The 22,016-nt window shown below is 38.8% G+C and overlaps 1 protein-coding gene across 2 annotated transcripts in view; it reads left to right on the top strand.

Annotated features, from left to right (window-relative positions):
- magi3a (membrane associated guanylate kinase, WW and PDZ domain containing 3a) overlaps positions 1-22,016 on the top strand; it is a 118,311-nt gene that overhangs the window by 9,042 nt on the left and 87,253 nt on the right. For both annotated transcript variants that reach the window (XM_055223344.1, XM_055223343.1), the window contains exon 2: positions 7,973-8,089. In XM_055223344.1, the coding sequence (XP_055079319.1) occupies positions 7,973-8,089 (117 nt within the window). The remainder of the gene's footprint in view (positions 1-7,972; positions 8,090-22,016) is intronic.

The following is a 22,016-nucleotide window of genomic DNA, read 5'->3' as shown; positions in this document are numbered from 1 at the left end:
CCACTCCTCGCTCTTCTCCTCCTCCTCCTCTCTCCCCTTTCTCCCTCCACCCTCTTTCTCCACTCTCCTTCCCCCGCTCCTCATCTCTACCTCTTGTCTCCCTCTCTCTCCTCCCTCTTCCCTCCTTCTCTCCCTCCTCTCCCTCATAGATGCAGCGCACTAACAGGAGCTGACAGGCGGTGTACAAAGGCGGGCCTGTTGTGTTGTGAGTTGGGGTCATTTGCATGTGTGTTTATGGGAGGAGAGAGTGTGAGTGGATGGGAGTAGAGCTGATTGTGTTGACCTGGTGAGGTTGTGTACATAGTTACACACTGGATGTCGGTAACAATTAGAGATGGTATAGAGATGGCAGCAGCGGCGGGGGTGAAGACCAGATCAGAGTACTGCGACTTCAAAATATTACACCGGTATAATTGTGTACTATTTATTTATTAATTTGAATATGCAAGCAGTTTCAACATAAATATGCAGAAGTTAACACAATAGTAAGATTTCAAACATAGTCGTAATGAAGATAAGACAATGGACAACAAGTTAGAGTGTTTGTCCTCTGATTCGATGCTCCTACAGACGATTGCTGTTGTTGTGTCCTTGGGCAAGACACACTTAATAAAACTGACACGTAAAACGGCGTCACCTGTGGGAGCTGGAATTGCACCGTCAACCTGTGGGTCAATGGATCTGACAGCTTTACCAATAATGTTTATGTCAAGAGCGGGATTCGAACCGCCAAGAAAGTACAGATTATTTACAGCAAAAACCTCAGTCAGAAGTTAAAAGTTGTATGTTAAAAGTCGTCACTGAAATTGTTGTGAAAAGTATTGCTATTGAATGAAAAAAGGGAGGTTTTTGAATTGATTATACTAGTAGACTAGCCTTGTACATTCTTTACAGTTATTTCTTGATTTGATACTGAAAAAACAACTTTAATTAATTTGTATAAATCCAATAGAATACACATGGTAAATTACAACACGTCACGTTTTTATCCCACTTATTGCACTCAAAGCACTTTACATCAAGGAACCACTCACCCATTCACACACACACATTTACACACCAGTGCACACAGACACTGAGGGCAAGCTGGGTTAAGTGTCTTGCCCAAGGACACAACGACAGTATTCATTTCTAGGAGCTGGAATGTGCGTTGCTGGATCTGACCGCTCAACCAATGATGCTTATTTTGAAAGCGGGATTCGAACCGCTAACCTTCGGATCAGTCAAAAAGATGGCATAAGAACAATTTTGATCATCTGAGTTGATAACACCAGGTCTTGTTTTGATTGTCAGAGCGTATAAAACATTTTCAGATGTTTTCTACTTCATAACTTGACCTGAACAAGCACGTTATAACATGGTAATATGATGGTAACTAACACAAACTAAGCTAATTCGTTCATTTTAGCTTCAACAACATTCATTTTAGCTTCACACATCTGTATTAAATTGTCCTATACAATGGTGCGATGTTGTAAAAACCAGCAACACAAAGCAAATAAGTCTCTGGCTACAATTACAGGTTTTCACAGCTAATCTTTCCATTTATTTACCCTCCTTCTCTTAATATCACCCGCACTCGTATTCTGTTTGCATGTTGCGTTTAGGTTCTGTAGGAATTTCCGCTGTTAGTTTTCTGGGAACATGAACCGCAGGCTTGTGGCTTTAATTACACTGCGGAGTCAGAGTCTTTGCTTTTGTTTCGCTGACACACATTCCACGCATTCACTGTGCACCAAGAAACCTCCAGTTACATAAGAACATGTTTTTGTCTATTATCCGGGCTGCTCATCTGCAACCGCGACTTCCGACGCGATTGGATAAAAACGCTTGCGCTTGAAAATTCCAAATCTTAGAGTCCGCTCGGTTTTGGTTAGAGGAGGTGGGCCAAAGCACACATGAATGATTTATGTTTGCAAGTTGTGTTGTGTGCGAAGAGGATAGAGGATAAGAGGAAAACAGGAATGAACTCTGCTGCAAAACTTGCTTTGAATCCGCTCTCACCTTCAGGAAAAACTGTGGACAGACAGGAGTTTCGAAGCCTCGTCTCCTGTTGTCCTCCTCGCTGTTCCACACTGTTGTTTAATCCATAATCTCACAGAGGAGCGGGACTCATATCTCCCTCACTATTTAAGATATATTTCATGCCGCTGGTCTTATTTTCTCAGCTAAATCCAGAGGAGTGCTGATGTAAACAAACAGCGGCGTGTGGCAGTGGCTCGGTTCTGTTCGGTTGTGCAGGTGTGAGTTTCGACCGTAGAACCCCACGCAGTTGGCACGGTTCAAAACGCTCAGTCTTAAAGTGAGGTGTCTAGTAGGTGCTTGACTTTATATGTGTATTGTTTATGCCCTATGTAACACACTCGTCGCCATGGAGATGTCATTCGTCTGGAAAGTACGACGTTAAACTTATCAGTCTCCGTGTAAACAACCAGGTGATGCCATCCGGCCAAGTTAAAAGTCAAATCTGTGGAGTTGCACCCCTTCAAAGTTTGTTTTTTACATTAGAGGCAAAGAAAAGTGACTTACTGCACATTCAGACCTAAATGAATCTAAATTACCGTTCTGAAATCAAGTTACTTTCTGGCACTGCGCTGACACACAAATCTTTGGAATTCATTATTTAAATATAAATTGGAGAATCGGCTTTGCATAATTCCAGGGGAAGCGAGATCCCCGAAGGTTCCAAAAACTTAATTTACAACATTTAGAATCTGACAGAACGTACATTTCCTTGAGCAAAAATGATCAAAATTTCAGTCTCAGAGTTAAGTGTGGGCTGCGCTTCAAAATTCCATTACATTGCCAGCCCAGATATCTCTCTTTCTTATACCTAGTTTTCTCTCCCCATCTTGTCTCCTCCTGCCAAATCCCTACAACCCCTGCATCGCACTGAATACTTTTTGAAAATACATTTGGCTTTCGGTGGTGCATCATGGAATATTCATTAGCAGATTAGCGGTAAAGTGTTTTGTTTGTGAAGTGATGGATGCGTGCAGTGGCTCATGACTTTAAAGTGACAGGTTTGACATTAACATAATATTTAAGCTTTTATATTATGTTTTTTTAAATGTTGATGGTTTATAATTTTACTTCCTGGTTGGACACGGGCAGCGGATATGACATAACTGTTACCTAGCAACCATAATGTAAACAAGAGTCAAAACTTGTCTCGATTACAGACTTATGATTAGCCTAAAAAAGTCAATTGCAAGAACTATTGTGTTTGTGTCTCCTATGTAGTTATAATCTATGACACCCGTGGATCATTATGTTATAATTTGCACATTTTAAATCAGAATATTCAACTTAAAATGACTTGATAAAAGAAACAAGTCCGCTGCGATAGAAAACTCTGGTGCCCAATGGGATCTAACGTCACCGTAAACGTCCTGTGGATAACTGCGGATCACACTACTGAGTACCAGATATTTTTCATTTGTACTAAAATGACTACACGGCACTGCTGAATCCTACGTGTATCACCAATTAAGAAAATAAAACTGGAGAACGAAGTAAGTACAGAGCAGTGATGGTTAAAACGAGGATTGATCGGCAATATCGCGTCTTAAAACGAAACGATTAAAGATGCATGGATCACTCTAAAACGACTTCATAGGGTCAGTGAGAAGAGGAAACAACTGTAACATGGTTAAAAGCTCTGAAAAGGTTTGAAATAGTCTGCTTTGAATGAATGTTTAAACTGTAAGAAAAACACCTTCCTTGTGCGTAACTTTTGGATGGAATATCCCGTGGTGATGACATAGAGGGATTCTGTTTATAACTCTTCCTGTATTTTTTTTGTTTTTTTTGTACTTGTCTTGTCTTATCCTCAAACGACCACTTAACTGATGTAAAACTATGATAAATATTTAGCACATGTGCTCTCCCACTAAATTGAGTGTATGTAAGGAACAGCTCCAGGCTTGGCTCTGATCTGGTTGTAATTTTTCCAGCGAGATTGTGAGAGGTGATATTGATTTGTTTGGGAGCAGATGTGAAGGAGAATGTGAAGTGGTTAAAACAGGTGTGGGTGCAGATGGAGAGTAGTGTTAGTGATAGTGCAGTGTTAATGAGACTAGATTATATTAGTACATGACAACAGACCATAGCTAATAAGGCAGATGTTGATTGCCCAAATGTGCCACTTAACTTCTAATGGATTTTCTGATGTTGACATTTCATCCCATAACTAGTGATGAGAAATAAATAAATAAATAAAATAAATAATAAATAAATAAATAAATAAATAAATAAATAAATAAATAAATAAATAAATAAATAAATAAATAAATAAATAAATAAAATAAAATGCATAAAAGCAAAATAAAAATAAATAAAATAAAATGCATAAAAGCAAAATAAAAATAAATAAAATAAAATGCATAAAAGCAAAATAAAAATAAATAAAATAAAATGCATAAAAGCAAAATAAAAATAAATAAAATAAAATGCATAAAAGCAAAATAAAAATAAATAAAATAAAATGCATAAAAGCAAAATAAAAATAAATAAAATAAAATGCATAAAAGCAAAATAAAAAAAATACATTAAAAAATAAATAAGTTTGAAAAAAACAACAACAACCTAATTGTGATTTTTTCTGACGAGCATTGCCATTAGATTTGCAATGTGTGTTAATAATAATAGGATTCGATTCAATGTTCACAATTTAAACATATCCATAAGAATTGATAAAAATATTAAGTTAAACTCCTGCCATATGAAAAATGCCACTCTGAGGACTTCAGGGACCAGCCTCCTGCTGATGCCCAGAGTCAGGACTAAACAATCAGCATTTCAGTTTTACGCAGCGAAAAACCTGGAACAGTCTTTCTAAAGATGTGAGACAGGCCTCTACTTTAATGATGTTTAAATCCAGTCTCAAAATGGTTCTGTTTAGCTGTGGATATGACTGAAAGGTTTTTATTCTGCTCTCTTCTCTTTTTAAGTAAATTTCATGATGATTACTTATGTTTTGTTTTGTTTGTATTGTGATTTTAATGTCTTTCTTAAAGTAAAGTTTTTGCTGATGCACTGGTTCTTTGTACCAGGACACATTTGGCAGTATAATCTTGGCATCTCTCTGGAGGCTGAGGAATCCCGTGGTCCAATAAGTTGCCAGTTCAAACTATTACATGTTAAATTATGAAATAAGAATAGCAGTCCGGTAATATATATTTTATGCCCCGTTGTCTATAGATAATGTAAATTGCATTGTCCTGCCTTCACCCGACTTCTAAAGCTCCTCATAGGCTTTGTTGCCAGCAGGAGACTTCTGAAGACGTCTAGAGAGAGGTGCTAATCTCACACTTTCCCTCCACCTATCTCCCTCTTTCCTTCTTCTCCGCGCTCTCTTTTTTATCTCTCTTTTCTCTCCCTCTCTGTCCATGTCTCTCTCATCCTCTGAACTTCCCTTTATCTCTTGCCCTGCTCTGTTTTTCCTTCTCCTTTCTCTCTCTACTTCTTCCTCCTTTGCTCTCTTCCCATCTCGCCCCGTTGCCCTTTCCCTTCATCCCTCCCTCACTTCTCTTTTCTCTCCCTGTCTTCTGTCTGTCTGTCTTTCATCCACTCTCGCTCCTTCTCATCATCTGTCTCTACCTCTCTCCCTACTCAATTCTTTCTTTTTGCTCTCCATCTTTCTCTGCCTATTTTTTCTCCCCTCTTTCTCTCTCCCTCCCTGCCTTTGTCTCTCATTCTCTCTCTCCATTTCTGTCCCACTCTGTCGCTTTATCTCTCTCTCTGCTCTTTGTTCTCTCTTATCTTTCTCCCTCTCCCTCCTTACCCCTCCCTCACTGTCTTTTCTCTCTCTGTCTTCTGTCTCTCTGTCTGTCTTTCATCCACTCTCGCTCCCTCTCATCATCTCTACCTCTCTCCCTACTCAATTCTCTTTGCTCTTCATCTTTCTCTGCCTATTTTTTCTTCCCTCTTTCTCTTTCCCTCTTTGCCTTTCTCTCTTATTCTCTCTCTCCATTTCTCTCCCACTCTTTGGCTTCATCTCTCTCCCTGCTCTCTTTGTTCTCTCTTCTTTCTTTCTGTCCCTTTCCAAACACTGTAATTTTACTGCTTCAGTTCTCATCATCTCTTTATCTCTCTCTCTCTCTAACCCTCCCTTCCTTCCTCTCTCCTCCGTTCAGAATGACACTCTCCTCCCCTCATATCTGGAGCCTACAGCACATTAACAACCCCAGCGCTCATGTTTAATTAGTTCTGTCAAGCTGTTAGATTGGCCACTTACCCACAGCCACCTATAAGACACCTGAAAGAACTGCATTTTACTACAGGCCTTTTGCATTCGGGGAAAAAAAAAAGCAAAACCAAATCTGTCTGTAGTCCTGGTTTAGTTCTGCTTTATACCTGTTTAAAGACTTTTTGTACCTAAAAACGTGATAGACAGAACTAGTTCATTTTAAACCATTTGCAGCGGTCCAAAGTTCATCCTCATTTACATTATGCACTCAGAGCATCCTCATTATTCACCACGATGAGTTTATAAGAGTTTTCACAAGTTTCAGAGAGAGTGACTGTGTGAGTGTGAGAGAGTGAGAGAAAGTGAAAAAAAGTGAGTGAAAGTGAGAGAGTTTAGTGTCACAGTAAAGTTAGTGACGATTAGCATGCTAGCAGTGCACTTTCTGTTTGTCAGACAGTACACCAAGGTCTATTTTTTCCAGAGCTGCTTATATAATACACCTTACCTGTACTTCAAGACACATTTTGAGCAAATACATGGGTACAGGCTCTTAAGTCCTGGTTCAGTCCTAATTTAAACTGGTTTAGTCCTGGTTTAGTCCTGGTTTAGTCCTGGTTTAGTCCTGGTTTAGTCCTGATTTAATCATGGTTTAGTCCTGGCTTAGTCCCTTGATTTAGTCCTGGTTTAGTCCTGGTTTAGTCCTGGTTTAGTCCCCTGATTTAGTCCTAGTTTAGTCCTGGCTTAGTCCCCTGATTTAGTCCTGGTTTAGTCCTGGTTTAGTCCCCTGATTTAGCCCTGGTTTAGTCCAGGTTTAGTCCTGATTTAGACCTGATTTAGTCCTGGTTTAGTCCCTGGTTTAGTCCTGATTTAGTCCTGGTATAGACCTGATTTTTGGCCTGATTTAGTCCTGGTTTAGTCCCCTGATTTAGTCCTAGTTTAGTCCTGGCTTAGTCCCCTGATTTAGTCCTGGTTTAGTCCTGGTTTAGTCCCCTGATTTAGCCCTGGTTTAGTCCTGGTTTAATCCTGGTTTAGTCCTGGTTTAGTCCTGGTTTAGTCCTGGTTTAGTCCTGGTTTAGTCCTGGTTTAGTCCTGATTTAGACCTGGTTTAGTCCTGGTTTAGTCCCTGGTTTAGTCCTGGTTTAGACCTGGTTTAGACCTGGTTTAGTCCTGGTTTAGTCCCTGGTTTAGTCCTGGTTTAGACCTGGTTTAGACCTGGTTTAGTCCTGGTTTAGTCCCTGGTTTAGCCCTGGTTTAGTCCTGATTTAGTCCTGGTTTACTCCCCTTATTTAGCCCTGTTTTAGTTCCTGGTTTAGCCCTAATTTTGTCCTGATTTTGTCCTGGCTTAGTCCCATCATTGAGTCCTGGTTTACACAAAGTCTGGTGTATTTATTTATTTTTAATCCTGGTGTTTAGACCTGATGCTTTATACTAGATACTAGTTTACACCTGGTTTGATTTTGGTATAAGCCTTATCTTAACTTTTTTCAGCCCTGTTTTTCCTTACACGTGATTACCCCAGCATTTAGTCCTGAGTTAGAAAAAACAAGCAAAAGATAAAAGATATGCAAGTTTCTAAAATGAACATACTGGCGTTTCTTCTGCGGTTGACTTTGCTTTTTTGCCAAATGCTGCAGTTGCATCATTTTAGTCAATTTTGTGAATATTTCATCACCCACTAAGAAGAACAATCCCCCTCACCACCCCCAAACTCCAATCGATTTTTAACACCAATTTCTTGCCTATTTGCTTTTCTCATCCCCGTTCTGTCCTTGTGTGTTGCAGGTAAAGTGTTGAATACGGATTTGCGTCACTACCTCAGCCTGCAATTCCAGAAAGGATCTTTGGACCACAAACTCCAGCAGGTGATCCGGGACAACCTGTACCTGCGCACCATTCCCTGTGAGTACCACCCTCTCCTGCCCCTCTCAGAACGGGCCGTTGTCATTGAAGGAACACACTCATCCTTTACTGTCAACAGGCCGCAGATTTCAGCTCAACACTCAACATGGGAGCGCAAATGAAAATATGTTTTGTAACTGTTGTGGTAATAACTTAGCACAGCGTGTCTTTTTCTTTTTCTGAAGTAGGGGGGCTATTTGGAAGTTGGATTTTTAAAATAGGTGAAGCGCAGGAAAAATAGATAGAACAGTGAATGCAATCAGGTTCTCGTGACTTTGTATTTTGAATCCTTGGGCAGAATTCATTTTAAATTTGCACGATGTAACTTTTCTGGTGGAGAGGCGGCCACCAGCTTATCTATAGGGCGACGTTATTGTTTTAGCTGGAACGTTTCACAGTATGGCATTAAACTGGTATATCGCCATGGAGATTCGTGGCGAGGTGATGCATGTTTTTTGCAAAGGATTAAAAAAACTGTTAGTTTAATGCCAAAGCAAAGCAACAACCAGGGCCATCGCGATAACACATTTTGAAGTGCGATAGATTGCGATAGATTACTATAGACTGCGATAAACGATAATATTGAAACTACTTTGTGCCACTGACACAATAACAATAAAGCAAGATTATGCCTGTAAAAACACATATTTAATTAAATAGCCTAATGAACCAATAATTAGCTATAGAAGTTACTTTTTCAAACCTCAACAGCTCGATTTTTTTCGTATCTCAACAAAATTAATAAAAATGTCAACACTTTTGCAAAGAAACTATACGCACGATAAATATTGAGCCCCAAAATATATATCAGGGCTCAATACAGATCTAGCTACACCATTTCTACTTATATGCACAATAATATCCATCCATCCATCTTCTTCCACTTATCTGGAACCGGGTCGCAGGGGCAGCAGTCTAAGCAGGAACTCCCAGACTTCCCTCAGCCCAGACATGTCCTCCAGCTGCTCCAGTGGGACACCAAGGCGTTCCCAGGCCAGCAGAGAAACATAGTCCCTCCAGCGTGTCCTTCTGGTGGGGCATGCTATCTAAATAATGCTGCACTTCTACCACTTAAGACCTTAGTCCAGCTTTGCTCAGAGCAGACCACCAGAACGCCCAGGTCCAGAAGTCACAGTGACTGCAAACTCTCCAGATGTTGCACAGCCTTTGCACAGACGGCCTTCTCATACAAGAGCATTAAAGAATAAAACAAGCTCCAGACAGACTGAAACTGCTCCAACCTGAGGGACTTCTCTTATAATGTTAGAAGAATCACCTCTGTCAACACTAATTAAATGTGGAAACGTGGAGTGTGGTGTTTTTAAATGAAAGAACAGGAGAATGCACGGTTCGACTGTAAATGAATGGATACTTAGATGTATTTTAATTGTTTGTAACCTGCCTGGGGACTGCAGATGGAAACGAGCTTTAGCTAAATCTGGTATAAAGCATCTCTTGTTTTATTAGATTAATGTGTTTGAACGTGGTCCCTGTTAAAATAAACCAATAAACTAAACTAAATCGAATTCATCAAAGTTTCAGCTGTTGAATTTGGCTTCTACTTTAGACATAGATAATTAGAGTTTGAATAATACAGTGAGAAGCCTTGGATGTGGCAGTGTCATACAATCCAGTTCTAACCTGTCATCTTTTTTGTAAGATTTGTAGTGTAGATAAGTTGAAAATAAAGTTTAATTAAAACGGTGTCAAAAAATGTCAAGCATTTGGTCCCCTTACAATTTTCTATCTGTAAATTAACTTCCTCCTTTTCCCTATAACAGAAGCAGTTTATTTATACATGCATTCAAGGTTCTCATAAGAAGTAAACCAGCTGAGAATACAAGTGAAAGAAAGTCACGTTTTTGTTCCCTCCAGGAGACCCAAATTTACCCAAGAAAGATCTCCCATTTAACTTTTAAAATTATGAATTACATTTTAATCTTCAGGTCATCCGAGTACTGTCACTCTCATCAGTGTCGCCAGTGAAAAGTCCTCTTGATTGACCAGAGGTTATTTTTGGGTCTCTTGCCAATTTTTTCCACTTGAAAAAGAAACTGAAACTTTGTAAAGATCACTAAAAAGAAATGTGCTGTGCCCTTTTAATATTGTGGTTTGGACATCTGGGACTTACTGCTAATAAAATAAAAACACATATACATAAATACCTCCAACTTTGTCTCACCAAAGTTTTACATAAGTCCTATCTTTGACAACGTTTATGAATCCACAAGGAACATTTCTAGGATGTGAGATAAAATAAGAGAACCTTTATTTGTGCTACAATGGGGAAATTCTAGGGTTGCAACACAAAGTTCAAGAAAAGCAGGAGAATAAGAACTAATGAAACACTTAATAATACTTAGATCTGACTCAACACTGTACAAGTAGAATAAAAATATTAGTCTACAAGTGGTCATTTACAATCGTTTGAAATCACTATGGTTAAAGTTGCAGATAAAACAAGTAAAATATTCAGTATAATATGTTAAGGGTGTTACACTACTATGGGGTATTACTGTATTTTCCGGAGTATAAGTCACACTGGAGTATAAATCACACCGGAGTATAAGTCGCACCAGCCAAAAAATGCACAATAATGAAGAAAAAAAACATATACTGAAATAGAATTTAGATGTGAAATATAAGTCGCACCGGAGTATAAGTCGCACCAGCCAAAAAAATGCACAATAATGAAGAAAAAAAACATATTTCATATATAAATTCCATCTTAGTATAAGTCGCACCCACGGCCAACACATAACATATGTAGACCACCATGTTACCTTTTTATTGTTTTGAAATTGTTATATTCACCAACGCATTAACATGTTTTATTAGTTTCTTTTTTGTTTTTGACACCCATTGCTCCCCACGCTAAGTCACCCCCCCTTCAGAGCGCTATCACAACACAATGGACGTGTATGCCCCTAATGAAACTACAGCACATCGCATCAGCTTTATCAAGTTGCTGTGTACAGTTTTGTATTATGTTTTTGTGTATTTATGGAGAATTGTCACGTGGGATCCTGGATGACGACTTGTGGGAAGAGCACTGGACAGAATCTTATTGCAAACTGTAGGCACAATTTGAATAGGACCCAGGAGAGATCGCAAACATGCATGGATGACATCTAAAACCTCTTCAGGCGTGTTGTTGATGAGGGAATATTACAGCATTATAAAATACGTTATAAAAATAGCTAATCTTGTGTTTTTAGCTTTTGTGCACTCTCACTTGCTCTATACTGTCTGCTGTTCAGTACAGTGATCCAGGGCAGGGACACGGCTCTGTTCTAGTCCACTGGTTTTCATCTAAACCAGGCCAACAGCTGCGCTCTGCCTCTAAACACAATATTTATCCATTTATCACCATCACACCACACACACTGTAACACTTGTGAATCTGAACTCTCCAGCTCCTCTGTGACCTTTTGAAGTTGCTAAAGAAATACGATTATTATTGATTTTCAACCAAATACCGTGTGTGTTGTTTTTTTTACAAAGAAACAACCTATATAACCACCTATATAATTGTATGTTTGTACCTTTACAGGGAAAGCTCAGTGAGAGTACAAGACAAGACCGTCCATTTCATGAGCGTCGTTTAGCGCAAATTTAGAAATAAAGCTAGCCCAATTTAATCTCATCTGTGAAGTTAAGCAACGTTGGGTCTAGTTAGTACTTGGATGGGAAAATATGGCTGAAAGAAGTGAATCTATTTATAGCAACTAATCAGTTATTGAGATAATGGTCGGCTAATTTAGTAACCGAATAATCGTTAAGCACGTAGGACTCAGGTTCAGGTGGCTCTATTTGTACCTGTAGATAGATTTGTTTTGCAGCAGTTTCCAGGTTTGGCATCAATACACATTAAGACAATACAGACACATAATCAAACATTGACACTGGCTCAGTATGTTGTAAATTAGGAGAAAGATCAAAATAAAGTACTGATAGTGCATGTACTGTTGTTATGCGATGTGTGTGAGTGATTGTGGTGGTCAGAGGAGCCAAAAAGGCAAATGAAGCTCAACAGTCCCACCCACTTTGGAGTCGCTCTGGTTCTGGAAGTAAAATTTCCATTCATTTTTCCCATAGAAATGTTGTAAAATTCAAAAATTAAGAGTTGAACGACAGCGAAGTGGTGACTCATATCGATTACACTGTTGTTTTAAGTCCAAAAAGCACATTTAAAATGCAAGATTTGGCTAAATGTTATAATAATAATGTGGTTAATAAAGTTTAAATTAAAGTTTACTTTGAATTATAGGTCTCGTGGTGATTAGTTACCACATAACTGATTCCCCCTGAGCAAGCTTTCATACTTTTAATATTAATTTCTTTCGGAAAGTCTATGGGAAAAAAAAAAATGAATGGAAATGTTACTTCTGGAGCCAGGTGGTGGGCGATCGCTGAGCTCCATTGGCAGTTTTGCTTTCATCAGTCAGTTTATCATCCTCGAGTATAGAATGAATAATGCACGAAAATGTACAGTAACTTTTGAGTGTCTAGAAAAGCAATGTGATTATTATTATTATGCACAAGTTTCATTTGAAAATCTGATTCTAATTGATAAAAACTACTATCAAAACTATACTAATTTGAGCAGGTATTGATACTAAAAAAGTCACATTCATAAGATGCCCATGGACCACTATGGAACCTACCTGGATTTTCTAGTATCATGACAACATTAATGCTTATAATGTGCATCTGTGTGTTGAAGTTTGGGTTTGGTTTTTGTTTAGGTTTGGAAACCTAAAATCTACGATCGTAAATGTCCAATGAAGAGTATTTGCCCCTGTGTGTGTCCTCCTGCAGCAGTGGCATATGTGCTTGTGTAAGTTTGATGTTGTTGCTGTTTGTGGCAGATGCTGTCCTCTATAAACACGTCTGTGCTCATTAAACTGTTCAACACTTGAGCTGGAACTCTCCCACAAAAGTGCATTTTAAAACTAAAGGACTTTTACCAACTTCTGCCAACTACAGCCTTTGTCGTTCTCTTTGTCAAATAGTGTCACGATACTAGAATCTCAAATTTGATTTTGATACTCTGATTTGTCCAGGTAGGTTCATAGTGGTCCATGGGTGTATACTAGTCTATGTGTCTTATACTTGTTCTGATACAGCTCAACATCATTCTAAATCTATTCAGGAAAAGTTCATTTCTGTCCTGTGAATATGACTTTTTAGCATTGATTCCTACTTAAATGAGTATCTAGTTTTGATACTTGTTTTAGTATTGGTTAGTATGAGTTTTTCGATACTTTTGACAACCCTATGTGGAACTATATGAGCCATAACCTTAACATAACAAAAGAATACAGTTGTGTCGTTTGGCAAGACATGTACTGTTAACGGGCCATGAAAACACTTGTCTGTATCCATGGAGATACACAGGAGACGTGTCAAAGCCAAAAAGTTGTTTTATACATGAAAGATATATTCATGCTTGTCTGAACAGGCATATCCCTCCTCTTTCTGTTCCAATGTAAGAGGGTCTGGAATCGGACCAACTGTAGTAACTTGGGATGGTCCTGACGCTGATGCAGATGACAACTGCTCTCGAAAAATTCTTGTCATTCATAGCAAAATATCTAGCTTTTTTGACCTGAGATAATTAACGGTTTAGTACTTTGATTGTTGATTTGGCTTAAATCCTTGATGTTTTTCAGACATGCATTTGTTTTTTTTTTACTTGTAAGCCTCCATTTTTGTTTGGTTAATCATTATGTCAATCATGGTGTTACACAGGATACAGTACTAGGGCCACTCGTCTTTTTGAAAATTTGTAATAGTGTGTGGGTAATAGTGTTGCTGGTCAAACAAGATGAATGCCATACTGTGGAACATTCCAAGCAAAGCATTAAATTATGTATTGAGACAAGCAGCTAGGTCTGTCATGATAATTATTATATCGACTTATCGTATGAAGTGGAACTAAATATTTGGGGGCTTAATATTTATTGTGGGTACGTTTTGGCAGAAGTGGGGAGATTTTTATGATTTTAGTAATAATACAATACGATTTGAGCTGCAGAGGGTCAAATAAGTCACTCTTTTGGCTGAATATTGGTTCATTCTGCTGTTTATTTATTACAGCTCATGTTTTTTTTAACAATATTGTAGCGTTAGAATAGTTTTTGTGGCTTAAATCTGCTCTTTTTTGTCAGTGTGTGTCTATATGTACTTAAGAAATATATGGCAATTCAAAATGTTTTATCGTGACAGGCCTACAAGTGGCTAACTGGAGTGTCTACCAGAAAAATTACATAGTGCACCTTTAGATCCCAAAATCATATCCAATCAGCTCACAAAAGCTCACACAGATAAACACTGTATTACTAGAAATGTAAGTGTCCTGAGAGCTCTGAAGTGATGAGGGGCAGAGCTGTCTTTCTGAGAGGAGTCTGTGAACAGCACCGAGACCCGAGGGAATCCACTCACACAAACAAACAAGAGACCCAGAGGTTTATTAGGGCTCAAATATTAGGTTTGAAGAACTTTAAAACAGTTGTATATAGGTTGAGTTTAGTTGCGTGGTGCAGTGCAGTGCTTGGTCCGTGTTTGAAGTAGTAAAACATGTAAAACAGGGAGCTTTTGGGAAAAATGAATAACTTACTTTAATGAATTAAATAAAGTCACATAAAGAAATAAGTTGGCGCTGGCACTGAGAAGCAGGGGAGGAGGTGCTGCTTTCTGGCAAGAGGCTTAACAAGAGCGCAAAGAGAGAGCGTGTTTAAGCGCACATCATGGGTGGACAGACCATTGGTTTGGGCAGCTGGAATAGGTGAAGGTGAGACCTGCACACAGAGGAGAGGAGGTGTCAGAGCCGACAACAAACAAGCGTACCCCCAGGAGTTCATACAGGCCCAGGAGTCTCGGGGAAAAAAAAGTTTAGGTGGATTTTCTTCTAAAAGTGTACAAACGAACAAAACACAAACACAAACTTGTTAACTTGCTTGATGTTTTTCTCCTTCTGCCCATTCTCCCAAAGCCCCAATGCTCACAGTCAGACTTTTTGGACCATATGGTGGATTTCCATATCAAGTCTGTCTTTTTATAGTTCACAAACATGCGTGGAAAGTCACATATTGTACATGACATATTTGCACATACGCTTTTCGAGACCCGTGCCTCTGCTTCTGCTCTCGGTCCTCTCCTCAAACTGTCAGCGGTGCTTCTGTCAGACCAGAGACTGTCAAAATCATGCACCGTGGAGATAAAAAAATAGATTGTTGTCCACTTTTGGCCCCTGTCTGACACCTCATCTGTCGTGTCATTATAAATCAATAATTACCTTGTAAAAACAGCTGCTAATCATAAAGTTACATTATGTGAAGTACCTGTCAACAAATATATCGCTACAGATAAATATTGTTAAACGATAATTTTGAAACTGTACCACTGATTCAGACTGAAATAAAGCAAGATAATCCCACCAAAACCCTTTTTAATCATACAGTAGCATTGAAAAGGCCTGAGCCGCAACAAATACATAGCAGAATGAACCAATGATCAGCCTAAAGCGTGACTTATTTTACCCTCTACAGCTGAAATCTTATTGTATTACAGCTAAAATTGCCATAACGACTGACAGGGGGACCAAAGACACAGAACTCAGGGAACAGTTTAACAATGTTTATTTACAGCTTTAAATGTGCAGATGAAGGTAGATGGATCAGACACTTGAGAGCGGGGTTGTTTGCAATAGTCCAGGAGTAGATTGTGGGCAGCGGGGTCAGAGACGAGATGAGCTGGGTGGGAGGATGTGAGGTTCGTATCAGTCGTGGAGAGCTGGGTCGGAGACAGAGGAGCTGTGCGGGTCCAGGGATCGAGACCTGATGAGGAGCAAAAACATCCAACTTCGAAACGAGTGACAAATGCAAAAACATGAAACTGAGCCAAGCAAGTTGTACCACTGAGGATACGCAGACGATCTGGCGCTGAGTGTCAGGTCCAGCTTGATCAGTGATTAGTTGCAGGTGTGCATGGGAGGAGACCGAATCTCCGCCCAGCTCCAGGCTCAGACACAGAAGGGAGGAGGAAAACGGCACAGAACACAAGGCAGACTGGGATCTTGAGAAAAATAGAAAAATCTCTCCGGATTTTGCCAAAAAAAGTACCCACGATAAATATGAAGCCCCAAATTATATTATTCCAATCTTCATATATTGAATGAAAGGGAATATAGTAATCATCATGACAGGTCTATATGTAACTTCAAGATCTTAAAGCTGGCCATAGTCCAAGTACACTAGAGGTACGAACTAGAGGTAGACCTAGGACTGTCACAGTAATTACTATATTTTCATTCAATATATGAAAGCTGGAACAATATATTTTTGGATCAATATTTATCGTGAGTATAATTTCTTTGCAAAAATGGGGAGATTTTTGTCATTTTTAAGTAAAATTATCAGATTTGAGCTTGATTCATTCTGTGATTAATTTTTTGCAGCTCATGCCTCCTAATGATACTGGCTTTTTCAAAATGTGTTTGCTGGGATTATCCTGCCTTATTTGTCGTGAATCGCCTAGATAGACAGGTATATTGGTTGGCATGGCGATATATATGTATTTTTGTAGCTTATCGCGTATCGGACTTAAATCGATCATACAAACAAAGCTTTAGTACCAAGAGATGACTGCGCTAAATGTGACTACACTGCTCTCTTAAATGTCTGTGGTAAAAAAAAAGGCTTAGGAGGAGTTTGTAGTACATTTAAATTGTATAATCTAAGGAAAATAATCAAATTTTGCCCTACGTATCAGCCCAAAAATATCGTCAGAACTTAACAGCCATCGGTTGCTCTGGATTCTAAACAAACGGTATCAGCGTCGGCCATGAAAAAACCCAAACTGACCTAATGAAACCTTATCTGAGACTCTAACAGCAGAAGATCCTATAGAGATAACAGTGAGTTCATTTTGAATCAGTCAGATCCTTTTTATTTGTTGCGGTGAGTGCTTTGTTTGTGGGATAATCGATGTTTCACTGCCTCCTAAGCTGTTTCAGATGCAGCATCTTAAATCTGCTGCAGAAGGGATGTTGACACTGGAGCTGAGAGAAGAAAGGCAGGTTTCTAACTCATAAACTGTAGACCTGGGATTCTTAAGATTTGGTTCTCAAAAATAAAATATCACCTTAAACTTAAATCAGTGCACATGAACAAATATGAGTATACATATTACAACGTATACAAAACCAGGATTAAACTAGATGTAACCCATGAGTAAACTTCAACCTGCTATAGATGATAGAGTAAAGAGAAAATCCAGATGTGTTGTATTAGATGTATGTATAATATGTTTACAAGTCTTTCATCCATCTACACCAAACTGTTACTTTTACTTAAACATCAGTCTGTCCAGGGACGACAGGTGGAAATTATACTTCTGCTATAACCTGGCACCATACATCTTTCCTGCATTTTTTTTTTTTTTTTTTTAAGTCAATGTATTGTTGTGCACTGTCCCTGTTCAAATAAAAGCATACCATACCATTCCATACCATACCAACTAGGTTTAAACTTGAACTAATATAGGATTGACTCCAGGCCAAAAACTAAACAAGGTCTAAACCAGGACTACACAAAAGACTCTTAGGACTAAGTACTAAACCTGGACTAAGCCTGGACTAAACCTGGGCTAAACCTGGACTAAACCTGGACTAAACCTGGACTAAACCTGGACTAAACCTGGACTAAACCTGGACTAAACATGGGCTAAACATGGGCTAAACCTGGGCTAAACCTGGGCTAAACCTGGGCTAAACCTGGACTAAACCTGGACTAAACCTGGGCTAAACCTGGGCTAAACCTGGACTAAACGTGGACTAAACCTGGACTAAACCTGGACTAAACCTGGGCTAAACCTGCACTAAACCTGGACTAAACCTGGACTAAACCTGGGCTAAACCTGGACTAAACCTGGACTAAACCTGGACTAAACCTGGACTAAACCTGGACTAAACCTGGACTAAACCTGGACTAAGCCTGGACTAAACCTGGACTAAACCTGGACTAAACCTGCACTAAACCTGGACTAAACCTGGACTAAACCTGGGCTAAACCTGGACTAAACCTGGGCTAAACCTGGACTAAACCTGCACTAAACCTGCACTAAACCTGCACTAAACCTGGACTAAACCTGGGCTAAACCTGGGCTAAACCTGGGCTAAACCTGGACTAAACCTGGGCTAAACCTGGGCTAAACCTGCACTAAACCTGGACTAAACCTGGACTAAACCTGGACTAAACCTGGACTAAACCTGGACTAAACCTGGACTAAACCTGGACTACACAATTATACAAGACTAGGACTGAACTAGGTTTGAACTTGAACTAATGGAGGATTTCCACAAGGTCAAGAACTAGACAAGGTCCAAACTAGAACTACACAAAACACTGTTAGGACTATACAAAGCACTAAACCTGTAGGTATAGGGTGTTCACATTTGCACAATCGCCACATCCAATTTGGGACTAAACCTGGAACTAAACCAAGACTAGGCCAGAACTAAACCAGATCTAAACCAGAACTACACAAAGGACTAGCAGGACTACACCAGGACTAAACCATGATTAAACCAGGACTAAAAATAAAACCAGAAACTAGATCTGAACTGAACCAGAACTAAACCAGGTCTGGTTCTTGACAAACGTCCTCCTGAATACCGCTAGACACCCGCCCCCACATTTTGAGACCCTCTGCTGCTGTAATCGGCCAGTGCAGTGGTGTGCAGCAGACGGGAGCCGGTTCAGACGGGGTGGAGTGCTGATTACATCTCCGCTGATGATAACTGAAGGGGCGATGTCGGAAAAGCGTAACATCATTTTCAGGACAATGTGTTTGCAGTTCCACAGATTAGAGCAGGATTAAGCAATGACACCTCTAACATCAGATATCAAAGTTTGGATTAGGGAAGAGAAGTTTGGGAAATGAACAGAATCAACAAATGTTTTAACTAATCCAACAAACATTGACTTAAATTAGCGTGCATGAATAAACAAAAACTATACACATAATACAAAATACACAAAACCAGGACTAAACTAGATCTAAACCAGGACTAAATTTTGACCTACTTGGAGATTATAGAGCAAAGATGAAACTCAATTATACTTACTAGGCCTAGACTAACGCAATTGGCACTAAACCCTAACACAAGCCAATAGCTGTAGCAATTATATAACTTTAATGATATAATGAACAATTTGATATTTACAAACTTTTCAATATTGTAATACTTAAAGGGCCCAGATTACGCTATTTTCTGATCTGTTATAATAAAACAGACCTGGGGTTGTGTTTTGTTTCATTCACACATGTTTAACACACAAATCCTGCATATTTATTACAGTTTTTCTTCTCTCAAACTGAAAACGCTCTGTTCCACCTTGTGATGTCATGTGGTGATACAGGAAGTGCTCCACTGTGTTTTTAAACTCCATACACTTTCACTAGAATCATTTGGATGATTTCAACCCTGGAGTTGCTAATCTCTACTGAACTAAAGGTTAAATGTAGCTGTTAACTGGAAAACTACGTCTTCATGACATCACAAAGTGGAACAGAGCATTTTGAGCTTTGGAGATGTAGACAGATTAACAATAAAGGGTTACTAAAACATGTGTGAATGAAACAAAACACATCTTCAAGTATGTTTTTGAGGAGGTAACAGCATTATAACATGACTGAAAGCTCACAAGACTCAGATTTGTGTAATATAGGACCTTTATAGCGATGCACCATGTAACATTTCTGGAGCAGGATACACTACCTGCTTGTCTCCATGGAGATGTTATTGCATTGCCTGGGATGTTCCACAGTATGGGATTAAAGTTATTTTCATGGAGACAAGCAGATGATGGCACCAGACTAATGTACAAGTCAGATCTGTGGAGAGGTGACTGCGTTCACAGTAAAAGTACATGTTTTTCAAGGTGCTTTTTAGCAATAAAAACATGTTTAATTGAATAATGCAAGATGCATAAACTGTGGATCATTTTAGTTACAGCAATAACATCGCCATGTTGGCCCATCTTAAAAGTTGCATAGTGCAGCTTTAATTGACACAGATAAAACCAAAATCTTTTATTTCAAACTGTATCACGCTACAACCTTGATCATGTTTATACCAGAAATACACATTTTTTCTGTACTTATTGGACCAAAGACATTGTCAAAGATCTGAAATAGTCTGGAATAATGAAGATAAATGTGTATTGATAATTCTGTGTGCAGCCAAGTGTGGCTTTCACACAAACAAACTTGTGACGTTAAAATTCATTTTATCTATATTTTTACTGTAGTCACCCACACAAATCCTCCTCCAAGCGTGCGATTTGAATACATCCAACACATCCAATGCTTTTGACGCAATAGGATTAAGAAAACATATGTTATGGAGCTTGTATATTTGAGTACAATATATTTATTATTTCTCTGAGTCATATAAGACAATTTATACAAAAACACTCTATGATAAAACAGATTCAAGCAACAACAAAGACCAAGAACATTGAATGTATAGATACAGTACAGTATATATCATTTCCAGAGCAATACCTCCTCCAGACCAAACAAGAGTCAGGTTTGTGGAGATGCAAGTTTTCCAGTGCAAGAAATACAACCAAAATAAATAGATGAATATATATTTCAGTCAGTCTTTTGTTGGCTAAAAGGTCACATGCTGTGGCACTAAAACTCAACCATCAAATAAACTATATTGCATCTCTCTAGGTATGTCATGATAACAAAATTTGCAGTATGATGGTATTGAAACTACTTTATACCACTGACACAATGATCCTAAAGCAGCATTATCCCAGTAAACCTTTGCCACACTATAGTAGTTGGTTGTAGTATCTGTAAAGTCTCATAGATGTAAATTATTTTTCAAAACTACACCTCAAGTGATATCAAATAGATACTACACATGGGACGATATTGAAATTTAGTGTCACGATTAACAATTATACCATGATAATTATTAAACTTGCTGACAGTTTAAAATGTTATGGATACGAATGATTATAATTTTAATCTCCTGAATACGTTTCATGTTTAAGAACTGTTATAGTATTGTACTTTGTCATCAGTGGAAACAGCTACGATCTAGCGGAGAATACTCTGGATGAGCAGGGCCGTCAACTGAAATTTGGGGGCCCAAGGCAAGAAGTCTCACATGGGCCCCCATCGAATACAAATTCATAGGAAGAGAGTCCAATTTTGTGCCCCTAAACCCTGGGACAATAGACCGCTTTGTCCCCCCCGTCCACTCCCCTGCGGATAAGTCATTTTTTTTGCACATTCTGGTGATACAATGGCGATTATCTTCATTGGCGATTATCACGATTATATAAAATGTCCCATGAATGATTATTTTTGACCCTTTTTATCATGATAAATTATATTATTGTTTATTGTCCCATCCCTACTTGATACTACAAAAATAAGAAAAAAATCCCTGCTTGTACAAGGAAAAGTAACACACGACATTTTCTAATTTCTATCCATCTGGAATGCCTCGAGATGTACTTTAATCTATGTCCGTTTGAAACTCCACAGCTGCTTTGGCTAATTCTTCTTCTTCAAGTAAAACGTTTCTCTCTAGGTGACAGTTTTCAAATTAATTTCATCAGATTTTTTTCACCCAATTGGAATTTGTACAAAGATGATGAAAATATTGGTTTTGCTCTGCACTGTACCGTCTCCATCTTTTCACCGTCGTATAACCCGGCTGTTTTGCACACAAGTCAAAAATGTACAATTAGATTCATCTGATTATCTTCGACAGCGCTTAGACAGACCCTGACAGCTGCGTTGGGGGATCTCCAGTGTTTGGTGTGAATAATGAGGTTTTAGCTGTGCTCTGGTCCCAGTGGTGTTGACTATTCATGATGTAGGCACAGTTTCTGTC

This window comes from Periophthalmus magnuspinnatus, chromosome 7, assembly GCF_009829125.3.
Source record: "Periophthalmus magnuspinnatus isolate fPerMag1 chromosome 7, fPerMag1.2.pri, whole genome shotgun sequence".
Classification (NCBI taxonomy): domain Eukaryota; kingdom Metazoa; phylum Chordata; class Actinopteri; order Gobiiformes; family Gobiidae; genus Periophthalmus; species Periophthalmus magnuspinnatus.
Note: the sequence above shows the minus strand (reverse complement) of the source record. Positions and strands in the feature narration are given on the sequence as shown.